This window comes from Acipenser ruthenus, chromosome 26 (assembly GCF_902713425.1).
Source record: "Acipenser ruthenus chromosome 26, fAciRut3.2 maternal haplotype, whole genome shotgun sequence".
Classification (NCBI taxonomy): Eukaryota; Metazoa; Chordata; class Actinopteri; order Acipenseriformes; family Acipenseridae; genus Acipenser; species Acipenser ruthenus.
In genome coordinates, this window is record NC_081214.1 from 1,354,441 (window position 1) to 1,371,574 (window position 17,134).

At 41.7% G+C, this 17,134-nt stretch overlaps 1 protein-coding gene across 4 annotated transcripts in view; it reads left to right on the plus strand.

Annotated features, from left to right (window-relative positions):
• The first annotated feature begins 381 nt into the window (after positions 1-381).
• The window catches only part of LOC131701692 (kinase suppressor of Ras 1-like), a 40,151-nt gene continuing 23,398 nt past the window's right edge, over positions 382-17,134 (plus strand). For all 4 annotated transcript variants that reach the window (XM_059001150.1, XM_059001151.1, XM_059001153.1 and 1 more), the window contains exon 1: positions 382-903. In XM_059001150.1, coding sequence (XP_058857133.1) covers positions 667-903 — 237 coding nt within the window. In that variant the 5' untranslated portion in view covers positions 382-666. The remainder of the gene's footprint in view (positions 904-17,134) is intronic.

Genomic DNA, 17,134 nt, shown 5'->3' on the forward strand with positions numbered 1-17,134 from the left:
TTTTTTAATTGACTTGAATTGCAACGTATTCCTTTTAAATTACATTTTCGCTAGCATGCAACGATTAAAAAAAAAAAAAAAAAAAAAAAGAAAAATTTGTGGAATTAAATAAAAAATCCATAATGAACAACAGGCTATCAACTTTAAATACCAACCTTAGAAAAATGCTATCAACATTTTCATTTTAACAATACTAATCATTGCGATGGATGATCAACATAACACTGTATCCTCTTTACGCGATTCGCTTCAGTTTCTTAAATGAAAATGTCCAAATTTAGTTTAATTTGTTTTCATTTTTGATCAAGAAAATGAAACCCTAAAATAAATAAATAAACAAATAAATAAATAAATAAATGAACTAAAAAAAAACCGTCCCAGAATGCATTTCGTTTTCAACAGCTGACAGGCAGTAAAGACGATCTGAAAAAAAAAAAAAGGCTGCTAGCACTACCGAACAAGAGCGGAGTCTGTCTCTTTCAAAGCAGCTAATATAAACTGCTGTCAAGTCAGCAGCAGCACAGTACGCCTTATGCACTTGTTAGGGCGCTCGGTTTGAGTAACCATTTCTTTTTTCGTTATCATACTACCTGGACGGTCATTATTCATCGTTCTTTGCCTTTGTGGTTTATAAAGAACCCCGCAACCCGGTCCCGATGCCGAGGGATGGATAACGTGTCTGGCAAAGGTGGACAGATGGTCGAGAATGGTGCAGCTTTGGAACAGGGCAGTACTGCCAGGGCTGGTGTCGCCGGCTGTGGAGGGGGAGCCGCGATGGCCGCTTTGCGGCAGTGTGAACTCATCCAAAATATGATCGACATCTCTCTCTTGAACCTGCAAGGGCTCCGGACCAAATGCGCAGCTTCCAACGACCTGACTCGACACGAGATCCGCACTTTAGAGGTAAAAAACATAAATACATTTAATAATAATAATAATAATAATAATAATAATAATAATAATAATAATGCAATTACTAGATTGCATTTTTAAAAAAAAAAATAACAAAACCCAACAGCGTCTAACAATGTTGCTTTTGCATTGCGCTACCGTGTTGTGTGTTTGTGTGGATCAGTGCGGTGTGCAATAAAGTATCCAGCAAGGAGGAAGACGAGAGAGAGAGAGGGGGGGAGAGGGTGAGGGACGGCGACGACATGAGAAGAGTGATCTGGGGGTGCAGGTGATGCTGTCACGCCTGAGTAATTGCGGTGCTTCATTTTAAACATGCACGCATCATACCTGGCTTGCTTTTCCGCACCAGTCAGTCAATACTGTTCCTTTATGACCTGTTCAGACCCCGCAGGAACCAGGGCAATCAAACTCTGCACGGCCTCCTCTTTCATCCAGGGGAAGGTCCAGGGCTGGGTTTGGATTCAGAATTCTGATCCCTGGGGTACTTTATTAAGTAACCCCATTGCTGGAGCACTACAGAAGCCGTGTATCTCAAATTAAAGAAACCCACAAAACCAAAAAATAAATAAATAAATAAAACGAACAAAAATTAAAAGCAATGTAAAAATAGCAAAAAACAATAAATAAATAAATAAAGTAGTGTTTATTGTTAGCACTGTACAAGCGTGTATCATAAATCATGCGAGAAGAGAGGGATAGTCATTCTAATGCTCGAGTCATATTTCACCAGCCAAACAGTAACGGACTTGACGGACGCTATGCATATATGTGTGAGGTTTGTGTGGGTTTAGGGAGGGTGTGGCTATAGTAGCCTTATAGTAGCCTACAGTATATTAATTATTATTAGCTGCTCAAGCGTGACTATTAAAATAAACTACTTAACAGAGATTAGCCGCACATCGGCATGATGTGTAAATCATTGCACAATTGTCTGTTGCAGAACGTGATGACAGCGGTGGTTATGAATTCCGTGACGTACACACGCTGGACCAAAAATACATGAAAAAGCAGCGCCACCGACTCTCTGTGACGGGAGAGAAGGACTGCTCGATTCAGCATGCTCCTAAAAAATGTTCTTGCTACTAAACGAATCAGGGTTCTATGCATTTCCTTTTTGAATATGCTTCATCATTTTAAGTGTCTGCTAATTTATAAGGAACTGTGCAGGCTATATAAACAGAAGCACACTTTGTTCACTGTCCAGTCTGTTCACATTCCCCCTCCATGTAGTTTTGGGTGTAACAGGGATGGAAGCACGACTCCCGATTGCATAGCAGTTTGATCCATTCCTGGTTTTGCTGTGAGTTTAATAACACTCCTGAGCTTGTTATACACTGTGGCTGATCAAGCTCACAGTAAAACCTGGAATGGTTGAAACTGCAAGGAGTCTTATTTCCATCCCCGTGTAGGCACTTGCTGTGACTCGTAATTCATAAATAACATTTTTTGGGGAAATTAAAAACGGGGATTCATTGACTCCTGATAGGAAAAGAATATCATTATTATTATTATTTTTTTTTCAAACGGGTGAGAAAGCCATTGATAGTGAAGTGAAAGACAGGATGTAGGAAGTGATCTAATGAAAAAAAAAAAACTGCAGTACTGCTTCAGTACATGAAGGTTGTGTTTCGTAAGCTGAGCTGAGGTCTGCCGCCCTCCTTTGCAGGACCCCTTGCTGAAGAGATTCTCAAGCACGGTGGGGCTTCCTGCACAAGTAAAAGTGACCCTGTGCCCTGTGGGGCTCTGTCCTGCATAACCCTGGCTGGTACTGTACATGGCTGTGCTTGAAACAGCATGGCCTGGCTCGCTTGAGTGCGACAGACCCAGGACCGCGGAGCAGAGGTGAAATGCAGTGCACTTACCCTGTACCTGGCACTAACAATACAGTAGCCCCCAGGGCAGGGCAGGGCAGGGCAGGGCAGGGCTGTGTTAGTTAACTGTAATTCTATGCCTTACCTGCTGTGCTCCGCTGCCCTCTCTGTAATACGTTGTGTGCTCCTGCGCATGACTGCATGTAGAGCGCTGTGTGTGCTCTCTGGATCGTAACGCTGCAGGCCCTCGAAGAGAGATCGAAACCCTACCAGCACTCCACACAGCAGACCAGCCAGCCAGGCAGTGAGTCCCTGAGTGTAGAGCAGCACGGTGCTGCAGGAAAGAGACGGAGGGGGAGCAGAGCGCTCTTTAATGTCATCTCTAATCCTGATTAATCTCAGAACAAATGAGAGAACTGGTTTTATAGCAGGAGACAGGCGAGCTAATGAAGACGAAACTGAACCATTTTGAATACTCTACAGCTTTATTAAAAATGGGCGACCACAGTGTGACATATCTACAGATCTACAACTTCCTGTGCCAGTATGGTAAAATATTTAACGTTGGAGTGTCTCTTTAAGACTTTGATTGCTAGTAATAATAATACAAATGTAAAACCGTGACATTTAGCAGCTGACGACATTGAGAAAGACTTCAGTCGAAGCGTTTTTATAAGTTTCTTTAGATATACAACCACTCTCTTTATAGATGCACTGTCTACTGCTACCCTAGATACTGAGGTTTTAATTAAATATGTTGCTTAATAGAAGCAGACCTCAGCAAGATTCGAGTACGAGACTTGCACAGTAACAGCCATGCCTCTGGTGCTCCTGCTGGTGTTCGGATGCTGTGCATCGCCTCAGTGAATTTATCACATGTACTGTAGCGGTCCCGAACCCACAATGACAGCGCTGCCTTTGCAAACTGATCGGCCTCTGTGCATCTAATAATATTCAGGGCAAGACAAATATTAAAAAGCATAAATCCTGCATTGTAAATGTATTGTATTGGTTAGGTCTAATACGTTGTGTGTAGGGTGTCTATATTATTATTATTATTATTATTATTATTATTATTATTATTATTATTATTATTATTATAAGGTGATTATGTCCTCTAGTTTGTGCTGGAATTTTGACCAACCCTTAAAGATTATTGGTATATTTCTCGTTATATAATATAATTTATTACAAAATTATAGAGTGCTAAAAAAGTGGGAATTTGATCATGGCCGTGGCGTTTTTGAATCGCTTGCAATTGTTTGCTTGTCCTGCAGAGCAGCAGGTTAAACAAAGGTTTTGCAAAGCACCTGTGAGTATTGTACCGTATGCCGGTCTGCGTTTTTGATTTTCTGCTTTATTTAATTTCGACGCTTTGTGCTCCTGAAGACTCTTCAACACATTAAGTGGGCTTCAGCCTGCATTACAAACTGACACACCTGGCTTCATTACAGCCCTGGAGTGGATTGCTGGTGGGTGCGTCTCTGCAGATGAAGGGGCTCCTTGTAATTTGCACTTTCAGTTTACGTTTCTAAAAGCCTGTGTTGAAATGATTGCAGTATTTCTGCAAAATGTTATCGCAGGGATGGAAATAAGATTCACCCATTCCAGGTTTTAATACGAACCCCAGTGTATAGGTAGCAAGCTCAGGGGTGTCTTATTAAACTCATAATAAAACCAGGAATGGATCAAACTGCTATGCTATTCATCCCTGTATAAAATAATAAAATAAAATATTATTAGAAGTCAGGGAATGTTCACAAAGTGGGTTGTCAACAAGGCCTGGCTGTAGAATGTAACAGGTGCACAGAAGGCTGTAGTGAACAGACTAATACTGCATTGTGAAGTGGGGAGCTGCAACGTTGTGGTGGGAGAGGCTTTTTATAACTGCGATGCAGTGAAAGCGTAATGAAATCCACACCGCCGTACACGCAGGTATGTCAGCGCTGTACAGTATGTCAGCGTGGTAAAATGAAGAAGGCTTCTACATGGTGTGTAAGCCTCTAGAAACTCGCCGTCACGCTGTGTGCCGGGTCTGCATGGTGTGTAAGCCTCTAGAAACTCGCCGTCACGCTGTGTGCCGGGTCTGCATGGTGTGTAAGCCTCTAGAAACTCGCCGTCACGCTGTGTGCCGGGTCTGCATGGTGTGTAAGCCTCTAGAAACTCGCCGTCACGCTGTGTGCCGGGTCTGCATGGTGTGTAAGCCTCTAGAAACTCGCCGTCACGCTGTGTGCCGGGTCTGCATGGTGTGTAAGCCTCTAGAAACTCGCCGTCACGCTGTGTGCCGGGTCTGCATGGTGTGTAAGCCTCTAGAAACTCGCCGTCACGCTGTGTGCCGGGTCTGTTGTTAAGAAATCCAGGCACACAGTGATGAGCTTGAAGTGCATGATCAGCGAGCTTGCTCTCACCCTGTGGGTTTGTGGCCGCTTCTATATTTAGACTTTTTTTCCTCCTACGCATTCGCAGGGTTGTTGAATAAGAAAGTCAAGTCTGTACTGCAGATAAAAACATGGTGTAGTGCAATTGTCAAGCAGGATTCAAATACAGTCTGAATACTCAAATTCTATACATAGTTGTAGTGGTAATAGTGTATAGTGGTGATTATAGTAGAATAATTAATAATAATACTAGTGATAGTATTAACTGTAATACCAATAGTAATAGTATTGATTTGTAATAGTGATAGTGTGAGTTATAATGTAAAGTGTTTAACTTGTGTGTCTCTCAATCCATTCCAGTCCTGAATCATGCTGAATATGTTAATCCAGATTTGCATGTGTAATGCAATGGATTCTGAACTCTAGTGCTGTCGCTACTGTTACATGCCCCGGCAATGTTTGGTATGTGGGCAGCTGTTCCATTCTCTTGGTTGAAAATGTCTTCTCTGAGGTCTTCATTTTCAGTAACTCATGTCGGTCTAGTGGAGTTGTCCCACTAGGCTGCGGTTTTAAACTGCTTACCACAAGTTCCAATGAATCCTTTACAGTGATACTGCTTCTTGTTGTTGCATTCCTTTCGTGCCTCAGGTTCTTTACTTCCTTTTAACTTTTGAATTTGACTATTTATTCTTGGTAGCAGCAGTAGTAGTGCTCGGCTGGAATGCAGTTACTACCAGTTTGACTGTGGACAAAAAAAACACCTGCCATAGCATTCTCAGCAGGGTGCAGCGCTGACATGACCCCACATGACAAGTCTGCAAGGGGTTTAAATTGATCCGGAGGGGTGCGGGATCATTCTTCAATGACTGCCCATTGTGAGCCTTCTATCAGCCTACCAATCCAATCTCCTGTCTTACCTGTCTTGACTGAAACCAGGTTACAACAGAGACCTGCAGCTTTAACATACTACAGAATACATGTCTGGAATGCAAGCAAATGAATTAATCATACAAGGCCCTGTTTAACAACAGTTGTGCTTCATATGGCAGGTCTTTCACCTAATTTTCCGTTGGTCTTTATCCAGATTCATCGCTTACTGTACTTGTCTCAGTAGGTTTGCAAAAAGGGTAAAGTCGAGTAGATGTACAGTAGCCTGTAGCTCTTTGAAGATTTTGCAGCCAGAAACGCTGGCGTCTTTTTATCTTTTGAGTCTCATAACAGATTATTTATTGTTGTGGTGCTGACACAATGACGAGTGATCCTTATTTCTGTCATCCTGTGTGTTCAGTGCAGACAGAGACGGAGAGCTTTGGTCAAATATGTTGAGGTTAAGTGGTTTTAAAAAAAAAAAAAAATTCCCCTGAATCTCTTGGATCCTTCAAGGATGTCTTCCTGTTCTTGTAAATACTCACAGAGGAATGTACTTTTTTAGCATTGGACAAAACTTTCAACTGGAGCGAACCAGCGAATACAGAGAGCTTTGACGCAAAACCTTTACCACTCGACTCCACTGCGGCTGTGGGGAAGTGCAGCCAATGCTTTTAGTTTTAGATTTTTTAACAGATGTATTTTCTCTCTCTCTCTCCCTCTGTCTTGGTGAGCTCTTTTTTTTATTTTATTTTTTAAAGCTATGTGTTTCCTTTTCAGCGCTTGCACAGGATGTGAGATTTCATAATGCTTCAGTTTAATAAACTGATCTTCTGTGAGTTGGGTTTCTTCATGCCTTGGTGTCTGTTGGTCACATTCTTGTATAGTTTAGCTTTCAGTGGGCACTGCTGTATGGAGAAGCAGATTTCCACAGTGCAGGACTGCTGGAAACCAGAGCGGGGTGAATTCCACTTGTAATAGTGCAGTTCCATTGAGACAGTCATCGTCTGAGCCTCGTTTCTAACCCTTAACACCAAGGGATTATTAAGGAACAGTGTCTGCTGCTCGAGCCATTCCTGCTTTTACTGTCAGTTTAATAATGTACCCCCGAGCTTAGTAAATAAATAATAATAATAATAATAATAAAAATAATAATAATAATAAAAAAAAAATTAAAAATAATGATAAATTATATATCTATCTATATATATCTATATATATCTATCTATATATATCTATAATCTGTCTCTCTCGCTCTCTCTGTCTCTCGCTCTCTCCTCTCGCTCTCTGTCTGTCTCTCTCGCTCTCGCTCTTGCTCTCTCTCCTCTCTCGCTCACTCTCTCTGACTCTCTCTCGCTCTCTCTCTCGCTCTCTCTCGCTCTGTCTCTGTCTCTCTCTGTCTCTCTCTGCCTCCTTGTTTGTGTGACAGTAGTTGTCATGGTGACTCAGTAGGAGTGGCAGTCAGCTCTGTGGCTCTGCCGCCCTGCTTGTGTTCAAGGACTGCAGTTTACTGGATGGTATCCACGGCTGTGTTGTTGTTTCTCTCTCTCTCTCTCTCTCTCGGGATGTGCATTTTTCTCACACTCCACTCAGGTGCTTTGCTTGCCAGTTTCTTCCGTTTCCATCCTGTCCGAGTTATTTCCATCCCTGGATGTTCCTGAGAGTGTTCCTGAGTGATGATGACCGGGGCTTTAAAGCCGCTGTCCTGCCTTTTCCTGGGAATGTTCTCTGCAGTCGCTTTGGGGTCTGGGTTGCGGGATGGTTTCGGGGAGCAGTAACTACATGCTCACTTGTTCCTATGATCACACACAGTGCATAACATACAAAATACACCAGAGCGTAAAATAAACAAACATTACCCCAGGAGACGTACAGAAACACACACACACTCGTCACCTAATCACTTTTCACCCTGTAGCGCACAAGCATTTTTAAATGAAAAAAAATGGTGGTTTGTGAGGCTGAAATTAAAAAAAATAAGTGTAGGGGATTACAAACCCTGTTAACCTGGAATAACAGGACATGGTACAGTTTTGATCAGTAAACGTCACAAAGGCTCCCATTCACAACACGGCACACTTGCCTTGTTGACGTTGAAGTCATACTCCGAGCAGAAGTTCTTTTGAAGCCCAGGACCTTTATGACTGTGTATTGTCTTGTGTTCTAGTGACCCTTTTGCAGCAGTTTAACTGGTTGTCTCTAGCCCTAACCTCTGCTGTAACCAATGGTTGTTTTTGTAAACTCCTGAATTTGCTGGAGAATGCGTTGGGTAAACTTCTCTTGGTTATTGAGCTGAGGAATAAACCGCAGACAAAAGATGTTCTAACGAATCCTTCCTCCGTCAGGGTTAATCAGTCTTCATGCAACCTCAAGGGAGTTTTTTAAATTTTATTGCATCTCAGTTTCGCTGTGCAAAGTGTGACACTTAACCCTTTTCACCCTGGATGGTGTAGGTGGTTTTCCACACTTCTGTCTCCCATCTCTGCAGTTTAATAAAAGGTGCATTCAGAAGTGGAGTAGCTCCACACTGGCCTGGATGTGAAACCCACACAGCATCAGAAGAGCTCACGGGGTTGAGCAGCAGAGTAAACAGACTGCTTGTCACTCACCGCTGAGCGTGAGGGCTAATAATAATAATAATAATAATAATAATAATAAGGTAGCCACAGCTGACTGCTGCTCTAACACGCCTCTGAAAACACATCCTCCTTATCGGCACTGCCAGCACTTTGTTCTGCAAGCCCTCTCCAGGTTTTTATTATTTGTATTTTTTTTATGTAAGATAATTCTTTCTGAGCACATGCTTATTACAGCTGAGCTTGCTCTGGCCGTGCGCCACTATTTAGTTTGAATGGACTTTGCTTTAGTAGGTTTCGGTGCAATCCTGCACTCTCAGTGTTTGCTTTGTGTACCCTGACTGCGACGTGAAGCACCCTTTGAACAGATACTCTGCATGTCTGCCGAAGTGTAAAGCGTCTGGGTAAGGCTTTTTGGAAAGTTTCATCCCTATTTAAGGTGTAGAATAGTTTCCTGTTCTGTACGTGAGCTGCAACAGGAGTGCCTGATTGACCCACATAAATTCTTACCGCAGCGGGACAAAGTTTTACTTTCATGTCGGTTCAAGTTGTGAAATAGCTTGCAGCGCTTTACATTGCTGGATAATGCTCCTCATTCTCTGTCTGTGTGATCTTTCACTTTGTTTGTTTTTTTTTTAGGAGAATGCACTAAAGGTTTTTCTAAGCGTGGTGAATGTTTATTGTCTCAGTTGCGATACTCAGATCAGAGCAATAGAAAAGACTACTCAGGGTTTACAGTAAGTGGTGTCCTAGCTACAAAGCTAGGAATGTCTGCTATTGAATGGATTAGAAAAGGTACATAAATCATTAACTGGGAGCTATATTTTAATTGCACAGTGCTGTGCTAGTGCTAAGCAGCTGTTGACTGGATGTAAGCTGGTACACATCTTCCATCTAAAGGGATGGGGGGGTTCATGTCAGGCGGTGCATCTGAAGTGTAGCTCTGAGGTTCTGCTCTGTTCTCCTCTCCTCTCCTCTCCTGTTCCTCGTCTCAGATGGGCTGGTTGCAGGATATACAGTAATACTATCTGCACTTTTTTTTTTTTTTTTTTTTTTTTGCTTCACAGCAGCAGAACTTTGGCCAAAGACCAAAAACGTAGCAGAAAAACAGGATGTTGTAACTTTTGTTTCCTAGGAGCCTTGTGAAAAAATGTGAATGCAGTAGACTGATAATTTTGGGCCCACTTGAATGCATTTACTGTGCAGTGTGTGTGTGTGTGTGTGTGTGTGATCCTGAGAACTGGAGTCTTAGCACGGGGGACTTGGAAAGGACTTTCTGTGCTTTTACATAAATTATTTCTTCTCTAGGATAAAAATTAATGTTATGAGAACTTTGGAGATGTGGGGGGTGGGGGGAGAAAATATGAGCAGCATGCTGCACTGTAATTCTGAGTAATTAGCGAGGGGGGAGGGGCACCCACGTCTTTAGATGTCCGGCAGAAGCTTGGCTCCCAGGAACGGCAGACGGCCGCCCTGTTTGGTGGTGTGTGTTTTTTTTTTTTTTTGAGCATCATGAATGACCTTATATTTCGAAAGTAGAAATGCTGTGTCACTAATGGGTGTAAAGGGTGACTCATGTAGAGCCTCTGGGCTGTGTCTTTGTGTGTGTGTATGGGAGTGTTTGAAATAGTTTGCTTATGACAGTTTTACACTACAGTACAAGAAATCAACAAGGAGGGAAGGAGACCAGAGTTTCAGCTGAAGGCTTGTCGATAAGCTGCTTCTTGTTGTTTTTTTCTTCATGAAATAATCTACTTAATAAATAATATACACCAGAATGAGCATGTGCTGACTAACCGGTACACAAGAAAAAGAGGACTCGGTCAGAGGCTAGTGACCCTGGCAGTGCCCAGGTGGCATTGCTAGACGTACAGCCATGTTCGGACAGTGTCCGGGGTGATTCTTGGGACGGTTGCTGAAATAGCAATTTCTTTGTGGGAATAGCAACATCTTAGTACTGCAGTAAGAACAATACAAACGTTTGTTCTTTTGTGATGTCTTTTCTTGCTCTTGCAAACCGGAATCCCTGGCTGCTGCTGCTTCTTCTTCATGTGGAAAATCCTGTCGGGAGTAACACCATGGGGTTTTCAGGTTTGAATATTCAAAGCAATATTTGAATATCTTTTTCATTTTGAATCTGCTGAAAAAAGTAATTGGTAGCGTATAAGGTAAACGAATCTCGCAGGGTTACAATGAATGAACTCGGTGGCACCCATTTAAATGAGAGAAACACTCTTTGTGTGGCGGAGTCGGTGTGTGTAAAAGGTGAATCATTTCTAAACTGTGCGTTTTGTAACCTTCAGTATTGCATCCCTTACTGTGGATACATTTCCACGTGTTATTTTTGTTATATATATATATATATATATATATATATATTGCATCGCAAATATACATTCTATTGTGAAGCACTCTGCAAACTGGTTGAAAACCAACACTGTTTACAAAACGCCGATATTCACAAAAGTACAAAGTAAACTTTGTGTCTAAATTTTGACTTGGGTGAAGATATTTTAATAGAGGAATTTCAATATCGTAGGTAATGGTTTTCTTAACAGACCCTGTACAGATGTGGATTATCACAGCTGGTACTGTATCCCAGCGTTCATGGCATTTTGTTTTCCCTGAGGGCATTTGGCAGTGAGGAGACAGCCTGATTTGTGTATAGCGGTATTAAGTGTACTGCAAGGACAATTGCAGCTCGCTTATCTGCCTGGGGAGATATGGGTTAAGATACAGGCAACTATTTAGATACTTGCTTACTCTGTATAGAAACCAAGCTACATTCCGGGCATCTGTAAATGACTTAAGCTGACCTTGATGTCATTGTTTTTTTCTCTGTGGTTTTGAACACTGCAGCTGTTTTCAGCAGGGAGGCAAGAGATGGAAATTCAAGTACGAAGTGGAAAATGTCGTCTGTAGGTTATGGAAAATGTACAGTTGGGCAGCGCATTGTAAAATGATGTGGGGCAGAGGGAGAAGCGCTGCGTTTCCATTAGGTGCACTTTACAAGACAGACACAGTCTTTGCCTTGAAAGAGGCTAGCTTCCTGTTTCCGTCAGACGGGTCAGCGTGTGAAGTTCCGCTGCTAGACAGGGTTGAAAGTGCGCTTTCGTGGGGGCCGCACGGAAACCTTTTATACAGACGTGCTCAAATTTGTTGGTACCCCTCCACAAAAAACGAAGAATGCACAATTTTCTCTGAAATAACTTGAAACTGACAAAAGTAATTGGCATCCACCATTGTTTATTCCATATTTAATAGAAATCAGACTTTGCTTTTGATTTTTTATTCAACATAATATTGTAAATAAGAAAACAAATGAAAATGGCATGGACAAAAATGATGGGACCGCTAACCTAATATTTTGTTGCACAACCTTTAGAGGCAATCACTGCAATCAAACGTTTTCTGTAGCTCTCAATGAGACTTCTGCACCTGTTAACAGGTAGTTTGGCCCACTCTTCCTGAGCAAACTGCTCCAGCTGTCTCAGGTTTGATGGGTGCCTTCTCCAGACTGCAAGTTTCAGCTCTTTCCATAGATGTTCGATAGAATTCAGATCAGGACTCATAGAAGGCCACTTCAGAATAGTCCAATGTTTTGTTCTTATCCATTCTTGGGTGCTTTTAGTGTGTTTTGGGTCATTATCCTGTTGGAGGATCCATGACCTGCGACTGAGACAGAGCTTTCTGACACTGGGCAGTACGTTTCGCTCCAGAATGCCTTGATAGTCTTGAGATTTCATTGTGCCCTGCACAGATTCAAGGCACCCTGTGCCAGGCGCAGCAAAGCAGCCCCAAAACATAACCGAGCCTCCTCCATGTTTCACTGTAGGTATGGTGTTCTTTTCTTTGAAAACTTCATTTTTTCGTCTGTGAACATAGAGCTGATGTGACTTGCCAAAAAGCTCCAGTTTTGACTCATCTGTCCAAAGGACATTCTTCCAGAAGGATTGTGGCTTGTCAATATGCATTTTAGCAAATTCCAGCCTGGCTTTTTTATGTTTTTCTTTCAAAAGTGGAGTCCTCCTGGGTCTTCTTCCATGGAGCCCACTTTCGCTCAAAAAGCAACGGATGGTGCGATCAGAAACTGACGTACCTTCACCTTGGAGTTCAGCTTGTATCTCTTTGTCAGTTATCCTTGGTTCTTTTTCTACCATTCGCACTATCCTTCTGTTCACTCTGGGGTCGATTTTCCTCTTGCGGCCGCGCCCAGGGAGGTTGGCTACAGTTCCATGGACCTTAAACTTCTTAATAATATTTGCAACTGTTGTCACAGGAACATCAAGCTGCTTGGAGATGGTCTTGTAGCCTTTACCTTTACCATGCTTGTCTATTATTTTCTTTCTGATCTCCTCAGACAACTCTCTCCTTTGCTTTCTCTGGTCCATGTTCAGTGTGGTGCACACAATGATACCAAACAGCACAGTGACTACTTTTCTCCATTTAAATAGGCTGAATGACTGATTACAAGATTGGAGACATGTGTGATACTAATTAAAGAAACTAATTAGTTTGAAATATCACTATAATCCAATTATTTATTATCTTTTCTAAGGGGTACCAACAAATGTGTCCAGGCCATTTTAGAATATCTTTGTAGAATAAGCAATAATTCATCTCTTTTCACAGCTGCTTTGCTTTATTCTATGACATACCAAAGGCATGCAAGTATACATGATAAAATAGCTTTTAATTTCATCACTTTTCAGGAGGAATGAAGCATTATTTCAATGAGCTGTAAGGGTACCAACAAATTTGAGCACGTCTGTATATGCTGCTCAGACAGTCAGTCCTGGGTAGCTTTGGTGTCCTGCTGGACAGCGCTGCCACACATCTGAGCACCTTGGGCTGGATGGTTTTTAAACTGTGCAGTAATTGTACTGGTTTGTTCAAGACGTGATGCAGAATCAACAGGAACACTATAATGCGAGCGCACACACACACACACAGGGAGTGTACATGCTCTAGTGGAAAGGTTAGTTTTAGAAGTGCCACATCATGATCGGATGGATAATGCCTCTAACATTCACAGGCAGCTCTGCGTTCTAACTTGGGCGGGGATGGAGAGCGCAAGACTGCAGTGAGAATCTTGAGCTGCCAGTCGGCCCGTCCACGCTACTTCGTGTGAGGGCTTATGAACACCTTGGGGTCCCTCAGAAACGAAGCTCATTTTATTTCACAGGCCAGTGTGCTTGCAGGAGGCTAGGTGACAGATGCTGATGTTCATGAAACGAGTGAATAATGGCTCCCGGGGGAAGATTTGTGCTCCAGTCAGCCTTTTCAGACACCTATCTCAACATAGCTGACTTACTGAAATGAACCAATGCAATGTGACTGTGCATTGAGCTCAGCAGTGTCAGTGCTGTCCTGGGCTTTCCCCAGCTTGCAGGCACATCCTGGGTGCAGCCGAGGGCAGTAATACAGGTATGATTAGCTTGTCAGTCACACCTGCTTAATAAAACAAACACCAGGTGTGAAACGAGAACTCGCTCGCTCGCTCGCTCGCTCGCTCGCTCTCTCTCGCTCTCTCTCTCTCTCAAACCAAGTGTGTCTGAAACTATCATGTTGCATGTGAAACTCAAGATAATGATGATAAATCATTATAAAATGTCATAAATGACTAGTTAACAGGTCTCTAGCTAGAGTAAGCCCCTGTATCATTTTTGCATAACCAACTTACAAAAATAGAAATACTGAAACTATAGAATTAGTTACAGTGAGGTTGTCATTTTATTATATATATTTATTTATTTATTTTTTTTTACTTCAGTCTTGGTGTAAGCAAATGTGTGTTTGAATGTGTCCTTTCCCCTTTAGATTCAGTTTGAGTCAAGGTCGTGTCAAACTCTGGTACTGTACTGCATGAAGGGATAAAACTCGATCGAGGAGTCCGGCTTTTTGTAACTGATTTACAGAGATGGAAATAAGACTTGGTCACCCATTCCAAGTTTTACTGAGAGCTTCATTAGCCACAGTGTATAAGTAACAAGCTTAGATGTGCCTTATTAAACTATATTACCAGATCATATAGGACTAATGATGATTTAGATTATTATGATTTTGTGTGTGTGTGTGTGTGTATATATATATATATATATATATATATATATATATATATATATATATAATATATATATATATATGCGACATATAGAAGAATAAAAGAAAGTAAATGGATAAATAGACTGAACACGATTATGCCAGCGGGACTCAACAGAAAAGAATGAACTAATTAACTTCAATAAATATATAACATTTAAATAAATAAACAAAATTCATTCAAAAGTTGTGCATGCTGATGCGCTGGGGAGGCCAAATCTAGACTGATCCTCAGAGCCAGCATTGCATGATATAATAAAAATATAAGTTTATATAAAGTAGTGTTAATTAGAATTAATACAGATTCAAAGATAGAAGTAAAAATGATGTCACAATATATAGAACACCATTACATCATGTAAGAATAAATCATGAATTTGAATGTAAACAATAACAAGTAGTTGTCTTGCCATCAAAAACCTATAAATACCTCCAATGTTTGGATTCAAACACAGGCTCCCTTGAGAAAGATATGTACAACATATCGAAACGTTGGGCAGCTGGCTCTTTGAGCTAAAATATATATATATATATTTATATATATATATTTATATTATATAATGAAATACTTCAGACCTAAAGCTTAAAAAAAAAAAAAAAAAAAAAGATACAAATTGAAAATATTATTATAAAATAACAAGAGGTCTCTGTTTATGTAGCGGTTGTCAAGAATTTTGTTTTTGCGTTACCCAACTGGAATAGTATCCTGTGGCTTTCAGGGTGGAAACACTTGGAAGTGTTCTGCAGTGCTGATGTAATGCCGAGCCCCATGCACCCCGCTGTGTTTGCTCGTTCAGCCGACTGCCTTTTAGAATACAATTGGTGACACATGACACGTTTCTCTGCTGAAAACCAAACACAGTTTTAAAGCTGCTTATTTACCGGATTGCTGAGTGGTTCTGACAAAACCATTTTAGGGATTGCTTGAACTGGGACCCTGACACAGCGGTTTGAAATGCATCTAGAGACCCTTTTTGTCGTTACGATTGTTTAATTGTACTTGGTTTTCTAGGTTGCTGGTGTGGTTTTTAGAAACTTGGTCCTGGTGTAAAATAACACAGGGGTGTCGATATTGTCTGTGACCTCCGTGTGAACCTGTGAACTTGCAGGTGCGAGCTGCCTCTGGCTGGCCTGACACAGAGCTCATTGCAAAGTGCAGTTCAAATACTGAGTCTGTCTGCCGCTGCGTTGTTGCAGCGATGGTGATGATTTTAAATTGACGTCTGAAAGCTGGCAAATTAAGTTATAGTCGGCACCCATATCTCAGAACTGAGCATTCTAGGTAAGTTCTGAGGTGGGACGCAGTATCGCATGCCCAGCTTCCTGTAATGAGTCACATATTGTAGATGAAAGTTCCTGTCTAGTAAGCAGGGTCTTTTATCACTTCTGCAACTCGGAGCAGCTGCAGAAGTCGCTTGAACTGAAAAAGTACCCCAATTAGCTGTGAAGTTGTAGAGTTTACAGTTGTGGAAACCTCCTCCCTTAGTGTTGAAACAAGACATGTTTAAAATAGAAGATAAGAGTGTCTTTCACACTCTTATGAACTGGCAACCTTGTTTTTAATTTTTAATGTATTATTTATTTCTTAGCAGACACCCTTATCCAGGGCGACTTAGTTACAAGATATCACATTATTTGTTATATACAATTACTCATTTATACAGTTGGGTTTTTACTGGAGCAATCTAGGTAAAGTACCTTGCTCAAGGGTACAGCAGCAGTGTCCCCCACCGAGGATTAAACCCACGACCCTCCGGTCAAGAGTCCAAAGCCCTAACCACTACTCCACACTGCTGCCCTACTTGCCAAGAAATCCATTATTAATGGTCGTGTTTCTAGATGAGAAATGCAAAAAATGAGAACTAAAATCAATCCCTTCCCTTGCTGTAAAAGCTTGTGTCTCTGCACACTCCCCTCCCTTCAGAACTAAACGCCACCTCTCTCGTGGGACAATAAGCATGTGTGTGTGACTTTGCAACACTTGTAGGACATACCGTTAGCGTGCCCTGCAGAGTGGTAGAAACCCGAACGACAGCGTCATTTACAAGCCTGGAATGAGGTCAGGGGGAGAGGTCTAGGAAAGTGTGAGTCAGCCCCCTGCTGTGAGAACACAGCTGACGTCTTTACCTTGAGCAAGAGTAAAACCACAACGATGTCCCCTGCTCCTGGGATTCCTGCAGTAATGCAATGAGTAATCCCTCGAGAGATGGATTCTGTGCTTCTGTGCAGCACTGATCTCCACATCTGTTTGCTGTACTCAGGCTTTTTCTATTCCTCCAGATAGACAGAAACTGAAGAAACATGTTACAGTACCGAGTAATGAAAAGGGCAGTTTTGGATTTTAATAACGTTCCTCTTCCTCATTATAAAACTACTGACGGTGGTTGATTTATTTCTTTCACTTTTCACTTGAGGGAGAGAGAGATTGATTGATTGACTGACTGACTGATTGATTGATTGATTGACTGATTGATTGATTGACTGGCTG